General features: G+C 37.3%; 1 protein-coding gene across 2 annotated transcripts in view; it reads right to left on the bottom strand.

The window, feature by feature from the left end:
* Positions 1-22,294, bottom strand: part of Cln3 (CLN3 lysosomal/endosomal transmembrane protein, battenin) — a 175,678-nt gene that overhangs the window by 101,489 nt on the left and 51,895 nt on the right. For both annotated transcript variants that reach the window (XM_085809748.1, XM_085809747.1), the window contains exons 3-4: positions 6,879-6,972; positions 1,357-1,410 (exon numbers count right to left, since the gene is read on the bottom strand). In XM_085809748.1, the coding sequence (XP_085665874.1) occupies positions 1,357-1,410; positions 6,879-6,972 (148 nt within the window). The remainder of the gene's footprint in view (positions 1-1,356; positions 1,411-6,878; positions 6,973-22,294) is intronic.

Here is a 22,294-nt window from a genome sequence, read left to right as displayed (position 1 = left end):
ATTATGCATTTCTATAATGCTTTGTCACTTAGAGCAATGGTTTAGGGTGTCATGAATTTTATTCCTGCATCTGCTAAGAAAAGGCTTGCCTGAGGCCAAGTTTCAACAGGACAATGCAAGAAATATTTATAGGATCTTACTCTTTCTGGTCACATAAACTCTACTAGATCCTACCAAAGAACACGGCGACTTCTCACACAGGCGTGAAATACCAGCACAGAAGAAGGGTGAAAATAACCCTTTATTATTCTCAACTAAGAATAAAAGGACACATACTTCGTGCTTCACAATAACACCGACAATTTGCGGTGGAACTTAAGAATTGTAACACAATAAATTCAAGTCTAAAGAAGCAGTGCTGGACTAGAACTTTAAGTTAAGGCTACTTGGGTTGACTTGACTCCATATACCGCATGATAATTATTCAAATATCCAAAAGGCGTGCCAGTAACTCCGCGTAAGAGCAAGGTCAGAAAAGTAATGTGCGCTGGCTAACGAAAACACACTCTGAATAAACTCGAAGATTCACTCGTTTAAATACTCACGTCACTTAACTTTAAATTTACATCCTGGCGAGGAAATGCGAGGGGAAGTTGAAGAGTTCAGGAAAGAACAAAAATTTGAATAATCGGTTAATTTAAAGGAACCCTATAAGGAAGGAACCCTCTAAGGGAAACCCTATACATTCAGTAATTGTTCGTTGCCCATTAGGTTGCACTGCTGCTTTGGCTTGCCTATTCCCTCAATGCCTTACCCCTCCAATATATCCGCTCAATGTAACAAACAATTGGCTCAGTATATCATATTTTCGTCTATGGCAGATAAACTTTGGCATCCATCCAAATACTCCTTCTTTCAATGCCGAGGTACACAAGCCTAGCCAAGTACACTAAATACCGATTTAAATCTGAATTTCTCAAGTTGGACAGGCCTGTAATTTTAATAAATTCACCTTTGAGCCTCATATTATTTGTAGTAAATGTGGCCTCAATATACCTTATCTTTCATGGTGTTGCAGTTTAGAAGGTGGTCGGCAATGTACACATTCTATATGTTTATACATTAAAAGAATTCAAATGCTCGAACACGCCTATTTCGACATCATCATTATACCCATTACTGAAAACATGCTTTACACTACATACAGAACATTTTACACGTATACAGCTATTAATTTTTAACACAGTAGTCAAAATTCATTACAAATATATATATATATATATATATATATATATTAAAATTGCTGATACAAATGTATCAGCAATTTTGCAAGAACTGCAAAAATCAGTCTTTCGGTTCGCAGATCAGATGTTGTGAATGACGATATACAGTAATAAATAAACAATACTTTCGTACCCCAGTAGAGATTGGATTACATCTTGTTACATTACTTTCATTACGAGTTACAACCTGAAATAAAATACAGAATATTTAGTATATTTATTTAAAACAGAACAACACTGAAAACAATTCAAAAATAAGAGAAAAAATTTATTTTATTCTTCTATTAATAAGAAATGTAGAAATATTTGGTGAGATGGTATTTTACTGCGATCTGCAAAGATCAAAGAACTCAAAATACACTGGTTTGCAAAACTTAAGCAACATATATTCTTTTTGCCATATCTACACGAGAAATCATCTGAAAATCATGAAATTCAGAATTATGAGACAGAATTTTGTATTCAAACGTTGAAGAGAGCATAGTTGCGCAAAAATGAATAAAATGCATACAGTATGGAATCAAACAAACAGAAGGTTTATTGAACTCATAGTATTGTTACACATTATTGTCTGTACAAGAGGAAGAACAACAATCAGATGTTCCTTAGAATGGGATGTGACCTGCAATAGTTGCTTCGCATCGTCTCTCCATACTCAGCGCCAGATTGCCGAACAGATTTTGAGGTAAGAATGCCCATTTCTCAATCAGCATCTGTTTCAGTTGTTGGGTGTTCCCCGCAGCATGTAATCGTTCCGCAAGGCGTCTCCTCCTCAAAGCATCCCACACATGTTCTATGAGATTTAAATCAGTGGAGTACGCTAGACCATCCACTCGAGTGTTATCTTCACTTTCCAGTAGCTTCTGAACAGCAGGAGTCCGGTGTGGCTGTGCATTGTCATGCATAAAATCTAAGTCTGCTCCAATTGCACCTCGGAACATACGCACATGGGGAAGGATCACCTCCAGCGATCTCCTGTTACAGACCCTCTGTCGAAAACGTGGAGCTCAGTTCGCCCGTTCAGCACAATGCCTCCCCAGACAAAAACTCCAGTACCACTATTACGGTACGGTGTCTTTCCTTGATGTTACTGGGATAAAACCGGGTCTCGACCTCTCTCCAAATCAAAACGCGTTGAGAATCGCTTCTGGTACCGAACCGACTCTCATCCGTAAAGAGGACACGACTCCATTGATCAGTTGTCCAGTTTTTATGCTCTCTGCACCACTCTAAACGGTGGCGCCGATGGCCAGCTTTCAAAGGGATGCAGCGTTCAGGACGGCGGGCGAATAGGCACCTTTGTGAAGGCGTCTGGATACAGTAAAACCTGACTTTTGTCGCCCCGTTGCTGCACACAGTTGCTGAGCTATGGCGCTTGCTGACTGGTTTCGGGCTCTTTTAGCCTGCAGGACGATATATCGGTCATCCACTGCAGTTGTTTTCCTGGGGCGACAGCCACCAGCCTTTCTTACAGCTGTACCTATGGGAAGGATTTCCAAGCGCGTGAAACGACACTTTTGTTGATTTCGAACTCTTCAGCTACACTGGTCACACTAAGCCCCTCCTCCAGCTTTCCGATTATTTTTCCACGTGTGAAGTCCTCCAGGTGATTTCATCTAGCCATATTTCTTGAAAGAACTCACCTGCACTTGCAGCGAATACCTTTAATTGCGTCTCCGTCCTTCCTTTTAGTTGTAGTCTTGAGCTGAGCGCGCCGACCGCACTCCTGTGACGTTTTGTTCCTGACATTTGCATATGCATGACCTTTCTACTGAATTTCCTGTTCACTGTACTGATCGCAAGAACCCCTTTTCTGCAGTTTCGTGGCTATCTGATTTAAATTTACATTGTTGCTTAAGTTTCGCACACCAGTGTATTTATCGTGGAATTTACATTCAAATTTAAATAACTTCTGAAATAAAGGAAGGCAGAAGTTTTAAAATTTAAGACGGTAGAATTTAGAAACAACAAAAAATTGCACAGGGCAGCAAAAAGCATAGTGCCGACCCTGGAAGTATATGTTTTGATTTGGCTATAAGTTAAATCTGTTTCCCATTTTTGTTTCTTTGGCTCTATAACTTGTAAGAACGCTAAAAAAAAATCATTAAACAAAATCATCAGATCATGTAACCTACAAGAGATGTTTATGTCTATAAACAGATAAGAGTTTGCTTCTGCAAGTATTGATAACGATATGATAATGAGTAAAAATAGTCATGAACATAATTAAGACAATGCGGTTTTGCAGCTGAAGATGGTGGTTCGGTAAAACCATCGAAACTAGTCCTGTGAAAATTTTGTAAATATAACGCTGATTTTTGTTGTTTGACTTCTGAATTGGTAAGTCATGAACATGTTATAAATAAACACGAGCTTAAAAATAACGAAATATAAAACAAACAACAAAATTAAAAATAACAAAAAATTAAATAAAATATAGTGTTAAAATATGCAGAAATTATATCTTGGGTTCCAATTCCGGAAAGTGTTCTGCAGTGAGCTGTAATATCGAATTCTAAATGAGGAACAATGAATACATTTTAGTAAAAAATACATTCATGGCTGACAAACAAATTTATTCTGCACATTTTAACTTTCATGAACATATAAAGCTAAATGATACAAGAACACATCGAAAAAACTTGTTTCACATGCTCTAAAATTCATATATATTTCAAAATTGCAAATTTTATTCCATAATAAAGTACTGATCCTTAAACCCACTTGAATATGTATCTAACATTATTGGAAATGTTAAAGCAACAGGCATAATATAATCAGCATAATATTCATAAATTTGCAAGACAAGTTTCGAAAGTTTAAATGTAGAACCTACTTCCTCATCTGCAGAAGTGCAAATGATGAAAGAGAAGCCTGTGCTCAGGTAATAACAATGACAGGAAAAAAGTCACGCTACTGTTACTATCTATTGATGAAAATGAAAGCAACTATGAAGTAATTTCCTTAAAAGCTAAGGGGAAAGATGAAATGGAATTGGGATTGTAAATTAGAATTGAAAGATCTTTAGGCATGTGAAACGCCTCTAGAAAAACTAACTCACCAAAGGAGGTTGCTTTTTGAAAAATTTAGGCTGTAGAAAATTGAAAATGTGATTTTCTGACACCAGTGTTCAGTAAAAGATGATTTATGAGTTTCTTTTTCCGTAACATATGCCTAATATTCCTTAGTGCAAAATTGTAAGGCTGTCTTGGTTTGATCAATGTAGATTATATCACACTGGCAAGGAATCTATAGACCTCAGAATTTCATATCCGGAACGACGCTGTAGGATAACCTGGTGGTATGTTCGCTCATGTCGCCATATATTAGCAGAGTCTGTTTCATGGAAGTCGAATTCTCTACCACTAGCGCAAAAGTTCCATGCGCTAGATTCAAGAATTTGCATCCTTCAAATTCGTGAGCGTTGAGTAGCTCTTGAGATTGCTACAACTCCCCTCCCAAGCATTTCTGATACGATATGAGGAGATACGCCTGGTCACGCCTGGTCGTTGGAGATACGCCTGGTTGTTGGATATGAGGAGATACGCCCGCTTTGGGGGCGTGGTTGTGAGCCCAGTGGGTTGATGGTGTGCCTGCGACTTCCCTGTGTGGGCGCGCTCAGTTGGCTACATTGATGCATGGTGCAGCATGGTAGAGAGAACCTCGTTTGTTGGCATGTGTAGTGTATCGCTGTTAGGTTTTGAGGTGGAGCATATGTGAAGGAGCGCTTCGGCCATACGTGACACAATTCGTCATTTGTCGACGACGAAGATCATATGCTTTGTAATAGTGTCAGAGCGCGAAGCGCTCTTTTACTATGTTTCATATTAAAACTATCAGGAGTTAGAGTTCGTTAATGAGCTGTCAGAGACTGGTGTTTGAGTATAGAATTGAGGTGAGCCGTTCTTCACCCGGCGAGGCGGTGGTGGCGGGGCCACACTAGTCTAGCAGTGACGTGAAAGGTAATGTAGTGTTTTTGTATAGTGGTAGCTGTAGTGACGGTGTCAGTATTAATGCCTGTGTTATGGGGCAAGTATATGTGCTGGGTACCTGTGTTTTTCAACAGGGATTCGAGTATATCGAAGGTTTGATATTTCTGGATTATGATGAAATTGGACTGATTGAAAGAAGTTGGTGGAGTTAGTCATTTGTCCTCAGTGGGTAAAGTGTGTATAGCTCTCCGTGTCGCCATCTATTAGAGCCAATGAGAAGTTCGCTTGCCCTTGAAAATGATAATGACCTTGGGCTTCAATTCTGGGTCACTTTCATGCCAGTTGAATTCTCTACCACTAGCGCAAAAGAGCTCTCGTGCGCTACGTTTAAGAATTCAGACTCTTTCAAATTTGCGAGAGTTGAGTGGCTCTCGAGATCGCTACAGGGCCTTTAAGTATGGAACTGCGAATTTTATTTTGATAAAACAGAAACTGACCCGAAAGTCGAATTTCTCTATGATACATGCAATTTTATAAGTAATGAATGGAAAGAAATGAATGACAACAGAATCTCTATAATCGCCTAAAACAAGAAAGTGCTTTTGATGTGTTGAAATGAGAATTTTAGAACCACTTAGTCAATAATATTAGATGAAAATCCTCTATCATAGAAATCAAGCATACAACTTATTCTATTAATACATTTCTTCTGCGCATTTTAACTCTCATGAATATTATAAAGGTAAATGATACCGGAACAGTTAAGAAAAACTTGTTTCACATGCTTTAAATTTCCTAAATCTCTCAAAATTTCAAATTCCCCTAACATTATTGACCGAGTTGTTAAAAAATTTCTGCTCTCAACACACCAAAAAGCACTCAATCAAGTATTGCAAGATTATAAGAAATTTGTTATCCTTTCTTTCTTTCCATCGATTATCTAAAAATTGCACGTATTTTAGATAAATGCAAATTTCGGGACGTTTTCTCTTTCATAAATAAAATTCTCAGTTCTGCAGCCAAAATTAGTCAAAAAGCATCTTCCATTGGTAAATTAGATCTCCATGAGGCGCCTCTCATACATAAAATTCTTTCAGTTTTAATTAACGATCTCCATTCCATTTCGTCTTCACCCTTAGCTTTTACCGAAACTATATAGAGACATAAGGTTACTTCGAAGCAGGAAGCATGAAAAATGCGCAATGCCCTCACTGGGACTCGAACCTCGGACCTCTCGAATACGTGCCGAGCGTGCGGACCATTACACTACGAAGGCATTGCTAAGAAGGCGGGAGAAATACCTTATAACTACTTCATAATTGTTTTCATTTTCCATCACTAGATTGCGCCAGAAGAGTAATTTCTTTTACCTCATTGTTATCGCCTCAGCAGAGGCTTATCTTCCATCATTTGTACTTCTTAGCTGAAGATGAAGGTTCTATATTTAAACCTTCGAAACTAGTCCTGCAAATTTATGAATATTATGTTGATTCTTGTTGTCTTAGCAATTCCAACAATTGTTATTCAGCGTGGTATTTCTACTCAGACATACCTAACATGTTAAAAGTTTTTCCTTTAAATAAGCATACTCATTACACTTTGCAGAACACACAAAGAGATAAGCGGATTTGGATTAATCAAATTCATATTTTACAAATATGTTTTTCAGGAAGAATGAGTAAACACAATTTTAGCTTCAAATATCAGAAAAAAAAACATTTACCTGTTCCTCAGATTTATGATAGTCGACATGCAAAAGATCATATGCGGCACTCAGCATAACAACATAAGCAAAATTATTGCATAGACCAAGAACCCTTCCAAGAAAAAAATTCAAATTAAGTTTAAAAATAAAACAGTAAATAACAGCTACGTGAATTTCTCTAATTTGCAGAAAAAATTACATCTCATAATATTAGGAAGATATATATATTAATATACATATGTATGATTAATGTAGATATAATAGCTTAATATATATAACAAATAATATATACAAGAATATAATAAATAATACATTGCTGATCATTAGAACTGCTACACCATGGAGGCGGTATGCAACAAACGCCATATTTGCATGAAAGACCAAGCTAAAGCGAGTGTTTAAGAGTTCTACAGAACAGCTTTACGTAACTTACCTACAAGGCCAAAGTTTTAAAGAAAACTTTAGGATGACAAATGAGAAAACGTAAGAATTTGACTATTTCCTGAATTGTTTAAATTTGGAACTGGTCTATTCAATTGGTAATGATTGAAATTGGAGATAATTTCTCAATTTTAAAGTTCAAAGTGAAAGGTCACTAATTATAATAGAGCGTGAAGGGGCTACCTGCAGAGGAGAGAAACCTTCTTGGGCAACGTTTTAAAAGAAGTGATTTTGATTTATACTTAAAGATACAATAACGTTCAGATTCATACTAGATATGATACAGAACATCTTTACATCACAAAAGCATAGAAACTCCCATGCAGCTAGATCAGTCTGCTAGAAATCGATAATATACAAAATTACAAAATGTTCAATATTTTTATCCATTAAAATAATCTACAAAGTTCCAGATGTAAATACAAAAATGAGAATTAGTTTTCAGATTTTGGAACACTGTTCGTGTTTTTCCTTTCTTCTGTTTTATGTCGTCATTACCGCGCCAGGAAAACGTTTTCGACTACGCATTGCTATTGTATTTTTCCATCGTCTAAGTGTACTCTATCTCTTCTGAAAGTTTGTAGCCGATTTGCTAAAGCATGCTATACCATTATGTTCTGATGCATTTGTATACGAATATGGCATAGGAATAGGAATAAGTTCTTCGGGTACTGCTGCTAATTTGTCTTTTTTTTTTTAATAAGAATTACGCGGATTCATTTAAATAACAGCACAGAGATAAATTGATGATATGTTAATTCTAATTTTCGGTCACCCTCAATTATATGGGGGTTAACGAAGGCTGACCTATATTCCCTAACCAAAACTATGAGTTCGACTCCCGCTGTAAGCCTTGACTGCAATTCTGTAATCTTCTCTTCCACCTCTTCGTGAGGCAGTATTGGTTAACCCCTGTAATGCAATCTGAACAAAGCTCTCGGGAGATGAGTTAGCTAAACGACCGATGGGTCCACAGTTGACATGAAAATACGATTAAATAAATGATTAGGTCTAATATTGGGAAACTGGTACTTTGGCAAAATCAGTCTCGTTGCTGGAGCTTTCTTTCACTTTGGACGGTTTGAGCTTGGCACAATTCCCACTAAGAATGGGACTATTCACCGCCGCCGTCGTTTTGACAGCATGCCATTTCACCGTCCGGCCGATTCGTCATCAGGACATATTTTTCTTTACATTGTAAGGTGTATTTTAATTTTATAATAGTTATTTTTAATTTTAAAACGCTTTCCCTTCAATTCTTGTTTCCCCATTTACAACTCCCTACCAGAATGAGTTTTTAGAATCGCGTTGAATATAAATGAGGCAAAAGGAGTATTTAAGGAAAGTTCAGCTTACTTCAGTAGGAGAGCTTAGAAGTCCATAGTGGCGCGTGTTTGCTGTCAAGCTACTTCGTTATTAAAACCAACTACGCTCGGCCTTATTGTACGTGCTTATTGATAATCGCTGGCTAATTTAACTAAGAACCAGTTACGTTAGGTATTTCTGTCTAGCCTCGGCTAAATCAGTTTAGTTTAGTATTAGATTAGTTTATTATTTGTCTTATCTTGCTTTGAAGCCCGAGTAGAGGCTTCCCTGTACGCCCGAGAAAGAGCTGACAGTGAGTATTGCTTTGAGTGAATAAAATTGTATTTGAAGTCTTCTCTAGACTTTGTCGTTACACTTGAACTCAGCGATAAGTCGCTACACAGTTAAATAGGTTCGTCTACATTCAGCATAGACCAAGTAGTTAGAAGCACAATATTGGCGCCCGAAGTATCACTGAACCATGTCTTTGGAATCTGGAAAATTTACGTTGGCCGCTCCTAGACTACAAATCTCGCCGGCACCAACGAACCCGATGGAAGGGTTCGGATTCATTATCGGAGACCATGCCGGCTGCGATGAAACCAACTGCTACCTTTGAAGGCAAAAGTTCCATTATGTCCTTTTTCGAGCAGTTGGAGCCCCACTTCACATTGCATCCTGTCCCAAAACTTCAAAAAGTAACAATTGACAAGACAAACCTAAAAGGACAAGCCCTCAGTTGGGTCAACGGAATCTGAAAGTTTCTGCTGGGCGAATCAAGTTCTGAAACATACAGCTGGGATACATTCAAAAAACGTTATCAGTTCTGAAAGACCATGCCAAGCTGGAAGCGGAGCTCTTTAGTAAATATGAAGTCAAGGCAGAAGAGCTGATGGTCTTGACTTTTACGCAAAATTTAAGCATTTAATCTACTTTAAGGTAAAAGGCCGGGATGGCGAATTAATAGGAGTAATTTTACTGCGTGTGCTTCCTTCTATTCAGGACTTCATACAGGTGCGAAATCCCCAGACGCTGGAAAACTTATTTCAACTCGCTATATGTTTGACAGCGGGCGAGCTTCAGATAAAACGCGTATGGCAACTTTTGGTCAAAACCAATACTCGAGATTTTCGGCCCAACAAAAGACCTCTCAAAACAGGCACTATCCGTACCGTCAGTCTAAGAAGACTAAAAAAGGCGGTAGCAAAAAGAAGGGTCAAACACTGTTATTTGGCGATCGCCAAAAGAAGCAGGGGGCTGAGAAGCAAAATAATTTAAACTAATTAGGGTGTCCGAGAAGAGGGTCCGGTCACCCTCCTTGAAACAAAATCTCTCAGAAAACAAATTAAATACTGTTGTACAAAATTTAGCCTCGCCTGAAATTCCGATATTACCGAACAACGTGCCTACCACTGCATTACTGAATACCGGAGTGTAGTGCAGCTTTTTGTCGAAAGAATTATTTAGAAAGCACTTTCGAAGGTACAGACTATTGAAAATCACGGAGCAAAAAGCAATTGCTGCACAAGGTAAACAGTGCGTGTGCTTAGGAAAAGTAGGCCACACATTCAAATTAAGAATGAGCATCAAAAAGTGAATTTTCTTGTGGTCAAAGATTTACTAACGTCAGTAATCTTGGGGATCGACTTTTTACGCGCAGCAAGCACGAACTTAAATATTAAGAATTCTAACTTACAAGTACAAATGAACAGTGTAGAAGAAGAAGTGGGAGCAGTTCCTGAAGTAGATTTGAATCAACTTGCCGGAAGATGACAAGAAGAAAACTGAAGCCTTGGAAAGAAATTTTTATAAACTTTTCAATGCGAAACCTGATTTTTGCCAGGCAGTCTCTCATGAAATCAATACGGGAGATGCTGCCCCTATGAAATCAAAACCTTTCTGGTACGATAAGGTGAAAGAAAGTATTATTGAAGACTATATCAAAGAAATATTAAGTAACAAAATAATTGCGAAAAGCAATAGCCCCTACGCAAGTGGTCTTATGCAGAAAGTGTGTGTATGTGATAATGGCAAAGCCTCGAGGGCTATCTGCCTAAGGGAAGGGATGCCTTCGTAGAGGACTTTCTAAGGGAAACTGGCTCGCATACACGTTACACACAGGGAAAACCACGAAAACGCCTATGCAGCCAGCCCGTTCGCGGGATTCGAACCTCGGACCGAACTACCAGTGTTCAGCGACTTTACCGCTCGGCCGCTGGTGGGCCTCTTATGCAGAAAGAAAAATGGCCTTCCAACTTCAGATTCAAAATCAAGCGTTTCGCACTGGACTACTGAAAATTAAATAGCATCACAAAATACCCAGTGTATCCCCTGCCGATTATAGATGAAATTATTCGAAAAATTAAGTTTACAACGCAGATTTACACAAGAAACTTCTGGAGAGCGTTGGGGGAATTAGTTAAAAGTATGAGTGAATGAAATTTGATTGAGGGTCAAATAAATGTGACGAAACGTAAATTGTGTGTAACAAAGCATATCTGTGTATAGAGTACTCATGCTTTTTCCTTTCAGATATACTGGAAGGACATACAAAAATACAAAACGTTTATGCAGTTCCAGCTAAGAAAAATGTAAAAATTTGTAAACAAATTTTCTTTTTCTTAGTTTTAACTTAGATTTAGATCACTTGGTAAAGTTGGTCCTAAAGGAGTTTAAACTCGGTTCTTGAAAATGAATCTGAAGAAGAGATTTAAACTCAAATTTTTACAAGTGCAGGTCACATTGAATAATTTAAAGTTTGAAATTTTAGAAAGTAAAGTTCGAGAATGTTTTTCTAGAATTTAAATCTCTCAACAAGGTTGTTGAGAGACCTTTTTGTTCGAGTAGCTAAATTCTGTTGGGGAAAATTGTAAGGTGTATTTCAATTTTATAACAGTGGATTTATTAATTATATAATATTGAAAGGAAAGGTTTTCAAAATTTAAAATATAATTTTGAAAAACTTTCCCTTCAATTCTTGTTTCCCACTTACAACTCCCAACCAGAATAAGTTTTTAGAATCGCATTGAATGAAAATGAGGTAGAAGGAGTATGTTGTGAGCTCCAAGATTTATATTTGTTAACGATATTCAACAGCCGTTGTTTAAATTCCATTTTAGACGGAGTTTTGTTTTTGTAGTTTGGCAACAGTAAGAAAAATTATGTTTTGATTTCCTTAAGTGTGTAAACAAATTAAGTTTGGCTTTCTTAAACAAGAAAATGTAACTGTTTATTTAAAATATTTCTTTTCAAGTATTATAGAATGGAGTCAGATTTTATTTAAAGGCGAGAACGACTGAATGAAATAATATACAGGTAGATTCAACGCAACAGAGCACTTATGGGAAGGTTCAGCTAACTTCGGTAGAGGACTATTTAGTGGCGCGTGCTTGAAGTGAGGCTACTTCGTTATTAAACCTTCTACGCTCGGTCGTACTGTGCGTGCCTGTTCATAATCGCCGGCTAATTTAATTAAGGGCCAACTACGTTAAGTATCTGTGTCTAGCTTCGGTTAGTCAGTTTTAGTTTCTTATTTTTCTTATCTTGATTTGAAGACAGAGTGGAGGCTTCTCTGCACATCCAAGAAGAGGCCGACTGTGAATATTACTTTCAGCGAATAAAACATAACCAATTCCGAGCTGTGACTCCGAGCGTGTTGGATGCACTTTGGTTAGCTGCTCATTTTACCACGAACTGAGTCCCGTAGGCGGTCAGTTAGTTTACTTTTAGTCTTGACTGAGTATTTTCTTTGATTTTTGAGATTGACCCTTAGGGTTACACGCCAAGCATGTCTTTTTTTAGGACAGTAATTACAGATAATGAGGCTAGCGACTGTACAGACCCTGGATTACCTACTTTGTCCATACCTTCTATTTCAAGACGCGAGAAATTTCTGAAAGACCCCAGATTAAGGTAGAAAGGGAAACTAAAAAGGAAAATTCGAGTTCGGAGAAGGAACCCCGAATGCGGAAAGAATTCAGAAACTCATCCAGGAATATGGAGCTGACTATTTGACTCATCACTTGGAATTTGAACAACGATTAAATGAAGCCAAAACCCCGGAAGATCAGAATAGAATTAAGATTGAACACGCAATGAAAACGTCCAAACTCATCAGTAAGAAGCAACGAACGGAGAAAGTACCTGCCATTCCTAATAATGAAAATGATTGGACTACGCCAAAAAAGACGGCTAAAATTCAAGAAACGCCGATTCCGATGGAGATACCTCAAGAAAACAGTTTTCAAGTACTTAGGAAAACCGACGAGGAAAACCATGAAGGAGGAGCCAACGCTGACAACCCGCCCCCACCCATTGTAATCTCACAAGACGATGCTGATTCGATGTCTCTGGAGGAAATGTTCACTCTAAATTGTACAAAATGCCATGAATCGCAAATGAAAGGAAAATCCATCTTCGTGTATACGAAGAATTTGAAGGATTACAGTGTGATGAATGAACTTTTGCTTGAAAAGAAGATCCCCTACCATTCATACCAGTTTGAATTCGAGAAGCCGATTAGAGTCATCATGAAGAACCTCCCCGCTACTATCAAAGAAGATGATCTACTTTCTGACCTTAAATACAGGAAATATTCAATAGAAAAAGTCAAGCAGTTCTCCAAAACCCATGAAGGACAGAAAATTAAACTCCCCATATACCTACTGGAACTAAAAAGATACTCTGAAGGCAATAAGATCCACCATCTTAATAATATGTTTAGTTTTAACATCACCATAGAGAAATTCAATCCCAAGAAAAGTCCAGTCCAATGCTACCGCTGCCAGCTTTTCCGGTCATTCGCAGTATTGTTGCAGTAATCCCGTAAGATGTATAAAGTGCGAGCAACAACATCGAAGTAACCAATGCAATATGAAGCCAGAAGACAAGCCTAAATGTATTTTCTGCGCATTCTGCTACGTCAGCAGCTATAGAGGCTGCAGTGAGTATAAGAAAAGATTCGAAAAGAAAAACACCCCTCCCCAGCCTAAAGCCCCAGAATTCTCCGAAGAAAATTTCCCTAGCTCCAAGACTGCCGAAATTCCAGAGCCGAGAAATCCCAGCCAAGCTACCTACAGTGAGAAACTAAAAGGTAAAATTACTCCACCCCCTAAAGACACCTCAGCGACGCAATGAAATGGATTCCAGATGAAAAGATTAACTCGTTCCTAACTTCCATTATCTCGTATATTGGCAAAATCAGATCAGCAAAGAATTCTGCAGAAAAATTACAAACAGGCTTCCAAGCGGCTATGTTGCTCATCAATTTTGCGGAATCCGAAGACAAGAAAAGATTTAGCACTCCCTCTATGACGAACCAATAGCGAAGCAGGAAATTCACACAACTACTTTCTGGACTTTATCTCTTCTACGTCTTATGCAGTCTACCTTCTTCGAAGGTCTTATACGCAAGGCTCTTATCATCGCAACATTTTTTGAGAATTATGTTTATTTTAGAATTCTCTGCCAACACTTACTAATGTTATGGTAGGAAATATATTTCATTTCGCCATGCGTTATATACAGGATGAGGCTTTTAACCTAGGCGCCTGTTCTCCATGTGCTTCGCACCTGAGCCTTCAGCGAATAAAAAGGTATTTTAACCCTTCTCTGGATTTTACCGTTACATTTGAACTCAGCGATAAGTCACTAGACAGATCAATAGGTTCCTCTACATTCAGCATAGAACCAAGTAATTCGGAACATTTTAACATGCTTATATCATATCATTATATCCTATATTACATATTGTAGAGTCATTAGAATTTTTGAAGTAGGAGACGTGAAAAATGTGCAATGTCATCACCGGGACTCGAACCCTGCACCTCTGGAATACGCGTGGCGTGTGCTTTCCAACTACACCACAAAGGCACGTGAAAAGGATGGAAAAAATACCTTACAGACGCCTCCTTTTAAAGGGCAACTGAGAATTAGGGACCCAATCGCCAGGTGGTGACGAATCATCATTGACCACCTTTTAGTTCGGGCGACACTGTAGAATCATTATGTTTTTTTTTTTTTGAAGTAGGAGACTTGCAAAATATGTAGTGCCCTTATCGGGACTCGAACCCTGGACCTCTCGAATATGCATCAAGTATGCTTCCAATTACACCACGAATGCATGCGGAGAGGAGGAGGGAGTTACCTTATAAATATTATACGCATATACTCTGTTTACCTATTGTATACCTCCCGGCTGTCTTAAATTTTATACGAAAAAAAAAAACTTTATTAAACACAACTTTAAAATGTATTAAAATAATAATTCATTAATAATATGCGGTACTTAGTTAAATTCAAATCGGGAACTAAAAGTATTCGTAATTAATATGAAATATAACTATAAAAAATATAACAATAAAAATAAAGCATAATATTAAAATTAAACATAATGTAATGTAACATTCATATTAAAAAGGAAATTATTTTGAGATTTCAAAACAAATTAAATATTTTTAAGATAACATTTCAGAAGCTTTGTCTTTACGTAAGTAAAAAGACTGAATTTTGTTTTTGATTTTATACTAAAACTCGATTTCTTGCAAGTATTTTAAAACTAATGCAAAAATTTGCTCTATAACCAAAGTTACAGCAAAACATCTTTTTAAACTTTTGCCATTAGAAGAACCAGATTGATTTACATTTTAGCGAATTCGTCTTATTAATACCTTTTGAATAACATATAAAATGTTTTTGTATAAAATTTTATTCAAATATATGGTTCCGCATGGCATAAAAGATGACTTTATATATCTATATATTTATTAATTTTAAGAGAATAATGTGCTAACAAGATTCCATAGTAATTCCATTTTCAATAACGATTTCATAAAAATGTGAATTTCCCGTTTGCATGAACTATTTCTCTGAATTAGCAGATTAAATCAAGAAATTTTGATGAATCGTGCATACACTGTATCTGATTAATGAAGAGAAGAGAAGATAAAGGTTAAAGTTCATAAAATTTGTACTAACCATCAATGAAAAGATGGTCATCCGGTCTGATGTACAGACTTTCACACTGTTTCCAGCCTGTCGGCGAGTTTTAAATACGGAAAATATCAACCGAAGCGTTTCATACGGATTACCTTTTGCAAACAGTTCCAGAAATACAGGCATAGTGTTTTGTTGGTCCCATATATTACCATATAAGTAAGGTTTCTCAAATATGCAGAATTTTTTTTTTCTCAGGACTGAAAAGGAACTCTGGTAAGTTCTTGAGACCTCAGGAAATGCAAAAATATAAATGTTAGTTGTTCAGTTTGCAAAGTTCAGAAAATGTCTATTTATTAAGAACACAAAGCCCCCAGAGCATCTCGCACAGTCCAATCCTGATTTCATTTAGCATAAAACTGATTAGGTTTCCCATCTTCAATGATCTTTCTCCTCAATCACCAGACCTAACTAAGAAAATGCCTCTGGTCTTTAGCGAATAAGATTTAAGTGAACTATATGCCTCTAATATATATACAGGAAGAATGGTAAAATATTCTATTAGCTTCTATTAGCCTTGAACGTAAAATGCTTCGCCATATTAGTAAAAGAATTTATTCTTTTACAAGAACTTTTTACATAAATGTGGAAACGCCTTGTAAAAGAATTTATTCTTTTACAAGGCGTTTCCACATTTATGTCTAACCCCTGTAGACACGTGAACATAAAAATTAAACATCTCGAAGAAAAAGAGAGAAAAATCAATTATCACAAAATAATCTAATGATACATTAAATTTTGGTTTATATAATGGCATTTATCATACATTTATTCCCTCAATTTTAGGCGCTAAAAAGGTTTTTATTAGATCATTTATATTTTAATCATAATACGATTTACAAATCGGTACAATTCTAGAGCGCAAGCAATTTTTTTAAAATTTTACCTTGGAAGAAATGAATACAGATAACGTTATAAAACCGTAATTTGCAGTATTTACGGCTCGGCCACTCGTGGACCTCTGATTGGCAGTAACAGGCATTTTATACAATTCTTCCATCAGAATCTCTCCAACTTCTACAGAAATTCTGAGAAAAATTGAATCTCGCTCTACTCGTACTCAGCACAGACCACAATGGCTCAATAATCTTTAAGTTCAGGCCAAGGAAGGTGTATAAATTTCACGTTCTTCAAATCATGAACGAAAATTCTGATTTTGATGAATAGAAGTATTATCATCTTGAAAGACGCAGTTACCAGTAGGAAAAAATGTCTGGCCATTAAAAGGATATGAACGCTTAAACTGCTTGCATAGTTACCGCTATTTATTTCTTCGTAAGGGAGATAACTGGGCCTCCTACAAACTAAGATATGACTGCCAAAGCATAACTAAAACACCATCATACTTCACTGTAGGAAGCAGACAGTTTGGATCGTAAATTTCTGCTGGTTTTCTCTACCCATAAATCCTTTTTGAAATTGGAAAATGTGGAAAAGTTTGACGCGTCAGAAAATAATTCGTATTGCCCTTGATCAGTATTCCTCGTTTCGTTTTACTGGCACTGCTGTAGTTTCCATTTTGCAATTACTTGAAAAGTAAGAAGTTTTGAGATAATTTCATTTGTCTACTTGTCTATTACTACATTTGTCTTTAATTACAACAAAATATTGCACTCTTGGCAGACAAATCCAATCTTGGAGAAAAAGTATATCACAGTTTTTTGCGGAAACATGGGGTGGCAACATTACAAAAATGGATTCTAATAAGGAATCTGTCCACCCCTAGCTACAAATACATTGGCGGCAGCGACGTTCCATGCTGTCAATTAAGTTGCCGGTCAGTGAAATGGAAAGCAACGATCAGACACGGAGTAATCCTTGTTCAAGCTCATCTAACGACCTCAGAGGAGAACTTCAAGCAGCAACCTGTCTTCCAAGGTAGTCCCAAAGATGCTCTATCGGATTCAGGTCTGGGGATTAAACTGAACATTTCATCTGCTCCATACCGTGACCCTCAAAATATTCTTCAGCAATCCGAGCTCGGTGCTGTCGCGCATTGTCGTCCATCAGAAGAAATCCGGGACCAATAGCAGCGGCATATGAGCGCACATATTAATCAAGGATCTCGTCTCGATATCTCACACCGGTTAAAGTTACTCCATGGAATACATGCAGGTCGGTGTGACCACCGAGAAAGATCCCAGCCCAAACCATTATTCCACCACCTCTGTAACTGTGTTTCTCCACAGTGTGGGATTGGTTGTATCTAGTCCATTGTTCTCTCCAGATCAGCTGACGACCTGAATAACTCTCAAATGTGGACCAGGACTCGTCTGTGAAGAGAACAGACTCCCGTTGTTGACTAGTCCAGGAGACGTGTTCTCCTGCCCAACATAAACGGGCACCTCTGTGTCCTCGGGTCAAAGAGACGCAGACAACTGGGCGTCTTGCATACAGACCTGTATTGTACAGGCGTCTGCGCACTGCAGTAGCTGATGGTCTTGCTCTTGTTGCCACTAAATGATCTGCCATAAGATGAGGCACAGTAATGTTACTCTTTCTTGGGCCGAAAGAGCTAAATAACGGTCTCCCGCGGGTGTTGTAACTCTAGGCCTGGAGCATGTTTTCTAGACACAGAATACTCGGATTCAAACTGATTCCAGATTCGGTGGACCACAGTATAAGAGACATTGAGACCTCTAGCAGCATCAGCTTGTGACATCCCCATTTTCATCCATCCGATCGCCCGCAACCTCAACGAATCGGACAAACGACTTCTCCTGGATAATGAGAGACTCTCCTAGATATTGTCTACGAAGCTATAATAACAACTGAAGATCAACACTCGTGAACAAAAATTACAATTTTTGCATTTTTTTCTTGAACTCCTATATAAGTATTCATTTCTATAAAATCAAAGTGGTAGCTATTGTTTTTGTACATATTTTCTTAACTTTGCTACTGTCATGCATATGAACTGTGAATTTAAACATTACTGACATTTTGTAATGGTGAGCTTCGAAAAACATGCTGCTCCTTTACTTTTGGATGGCAACGTATATGCGTAATGTCCAGGCATCTGTGACTACAACAAATAAATTACTTGTCACAGATTTTTCTAAGTCTTTTACATTAGTACTTATATTTACTAAACTACGGACCTAAATTAGGACCAGATATTACATATGTACAGGTACAGGTAGAAGATAGGCAAACACCTCAATAGAACCATAGAATGATTGAGATATTTCTCAGCCTACAATCACTTGTAAGCTTCTACCCCAATTTAGAGGAAGAACACTCTTCAGGGGCTGACGAACGCCACGCATTCAGTCGACGCTTGTTGGCGGTGTGCTTTCTTTATTGTTTTTCTGCGGAAAATACTCGTTCTTTCTTTACGATTTAATTTAAATATTTAATTCTCCTTCCGATCAAAATTCAAATTTTGGTTTTTCAAATTAAGTCAAAATTTACTTTAGTCAGTCACATTTCGGTTTTGGTCCTTGCTAGGAAAGTAATTTCTCCTCTGATAACATAGCACTAAATCTTAAACGAATTAGGTTTCGAGTATTTTCGGAATCAGAACCATGTTTATTTCTGGTTTAAAAAAAAAAAAGTAGCATCTGTTCCGTTCTCTTCTTAGCTCAGGTAACCCTAGTTTTCTTTCGTAAGTGCAGTTTTACTGCTTTTATTAAAAAAACTATACTTTTAGTGATTCTCAGTGTTTCACAGCATGATTCAAAAGGTATTGCAAACTTTAAAATAAGCATACATGAGCGGGGGAAAAAAGAGAATTATAAGAACTGATGCGACCTGAATGATTTTGCCGCTAAGAAAATGAAAACTTGCGTAAGACTTGTATTTTGGCACGCCCGACACTTTCCAGAACGCAAAGTTGCCTCTGTCAAAACAAATTTAAATTATAATAAAGGATATGTAATACAAATAAGGGTAAAGAAAGGGATAGTGGTACAACTTTTTAGAGCTATGCGGAAGAAACTGATAAGATGTGTGGTAAAACCTGACCGAAATGCATGCTTTATAATGATTTTTCATGCTATGTATTATATTGTCCAGACGTTCCCGCGGTAACAAAGTGTATTCACGGTGAATGGCACCTTATAGTTCCTAAAGGGTGCTAGATGCTGGCTCTAGTGATGCAAGTCGATATCCTAGTGCCTCTCACACTTGTTCTATCGGATTTGAATCCGGAGTATATGCGACCAACTTCATTCGCTGCTAGATGGAAGCTTCCGTTCCCTCAAAATAATCAGTCACTGGCGCAGCGCGATGAAAAAGAAAATTATCGTCCATTAGGAGGAAATTTTAATCGATTGCATTCCTAAACACACTTCATGTAAGGATTAAGAACTTCATCTCTGCCTATTTCAGCATTCATGGTTGCTATGGTAAAAATGTATAAGCCAGTACAGTTATTCAAAATTATGCCCACTCATACTATCATTCCACTACCTTTGCACTGATGCTTTTCACTGATGTTTTTAGGTTTACTGCATGCGTTTTACTACCTCCAGATCGTAACAAGTCCGGAAACTCGAATCTCAAAAAAAAAACGAAACTTGTCAAGTAAAGCAAATTCGATCCAGTCTGTGGTACTCCAATCACGATGTTCTCTGCCTTACTGCAGATAGATGCACTTCGCAGCCCCATTTAGTGTGACATAAATCATGTATTTCCTTGTACACAGCCGTCATTCACGGTATATTTGGATAGTCCAGTTCCCGTAGCTGCACACTGTAAAACTCCCTCACAATCTAGGCTGTCCTCTGTTAGCTATTTCTGTAGGGTTCCCCTCAGTTAACTAACCGTTTATTCATAATTTTGTAATCTTTTCAGCACTCCTCAACTTTCCCGCGTATTTCCTTGCCAGGATGTAAATTTAAAGTTAAGTGAAGTGAATATTTAAACAGGTGAATATTGGAGTTTATTCAGAGCGTGTTTTCGCTAGCCAGCGCTAATACGCCCTTTGGCCATTTCGAATAATTGTCACGCCTGTTAGGTTTGTTGAGGCAACCTAAGTTAGCCGTAACTTAACGTGCTAATCCAGAACTATTGTATTTAGACTTGAATTGATTCATGTAATAACATTTAAGTTCCACCGCAAGTTGTCGGTGTTATTGTAAAGCACGAAGTACGTTCTTTTCTATTCTTACTTGAAAATAATAAAGGGTTATTTTCACCCTTCTTCTGTGCTGGATTAATTGGAAGCAGAAAAGATGAAAAATATGCAACCGCCGGGAATCAAACCACGGACCTCTGAAATACCGGCTCAGTGTGCAGAACCACTACACCACGAAGGAACACTAGGGAAGTGGGATAAATGCCTTATAACGCAATTAACATGAAGGCCCTTTTTCTTAGTTGTCCCATTTAATTTTCCCACATACGTAGTTCGTCTTTTTATTATATGTTGTAGAGTCACTAAGCCATTCCGAAGCAAGAGATGTGAAAAATGGGCAACGTCCCAGCTGGGACTCGAACCTCGATTTCTCGAATACGCGCCCAGTGTGCTACCGTTACACCCCGAAGGCATGCTGGAAGGAGTTAGAAAATACCTTTCTAAGTCTAACATTAATGAAAACGTTTTTTACCAGCTCCCTCCTTTCTTTTTTTAGATATTTTTGAAACATATCGTTTGTTTTCTTCCACGATTTGCGAAATATTTTGATTAGTTTTCATTTTTTCCCCCTCAGAGAATTCAAATGTACATTTTATAAAGAATTTAGGTTAGAATCCTTAATTATGTTCTATACCGTTCAAAAACATCATCACTTTTAAAATCTTCGTTTTCATCATCAACCGCATATAGTTAATTCAAAGGATTTCTGATATTCTCATCCATCGGTTTCTTCTGAGTTATTTCTGTTATAAAGAATTTTGATAACAATTACCTGTATTCCATGCTCAAGACACAGTAGCTGACAGTTTGCAGTAATCAGTTCATTGTTTTACAATAATTGATGGTTTGCAGTAATCAATTCACTACTTTCTTCTGCACTGAAGCTTCATCTGTAGTTACTGTCCCAATAAAGGAAATATAAAAATGTTTCAATTTATTTTATATAAGAATTACACACCTTTTTCAATGCATAAACCTCCATGAACAGGCAGTGGCGTAACTGGAACTCTTGGGCCCCTATGCAAAAAAATTTCCTGGGCCCCTTTCCCAATAAATTTAATGTGCTTAAAAATAAAATAATAATAATAACAAAAAAACCTCGAAAAGTTAATAAAAAATCAAGGATTCCTATCAAGGAGCCAATGTTTTCATGATGATTTTTTATCACATGTGTATTAATTGTTAAAAAATAAAAGCACATTCTTAGGGAACCAGTTGAAAGGTACGTAACATAAAGAAAGAATAAGAAGAAAAATAATTTCCCTTGAGCAACTGGTAAAATAAAAATTTTGCTTTAGTCTGGGTATTTGACGTCAGATGATTTTAATTCAGTTACTTAAGACTTTTTGGGTGAGTGCGAGAGACAGATTTTTCTCTCCTTTCACTGAGATGCATACTGATAATAAATGAATAAGTCTATATATAAAAAAGGAACATCTCGACGTATGGCATTAAGAAAAGGAAGAAAGCCTAGATTTGCGAAGATTTTTATATAAAATCCAAGAAGTTTTATATACTAATGTTTTAAATTTTTGTATAAAACCTGCGCCTATTTAAGCTTTTTTCGCTTAAGTTAGCAAACTTATTGATAAACGACAGAAAAGTTATTACATTA

This window comes from Stegodyphus dumicola, chromosome X2 (assembly GCF_044657685.1).
Source record: "Stegodyphus dumicola isolate Sdum_Otavi_A_Nest chromosome X2, ASM4465768v1".
NCBI classification, from domain to species: Eukaryota; Metazoa; Arthropoda; class Arachnida; order Araneae; family Eresidae; genus Stegodyphus; species Stegodyphus dumicola.
Note: the sequence above shows the minus strand (reverse complement) of the source record. Positions and strands in the feature narration are given on the sequence as shown.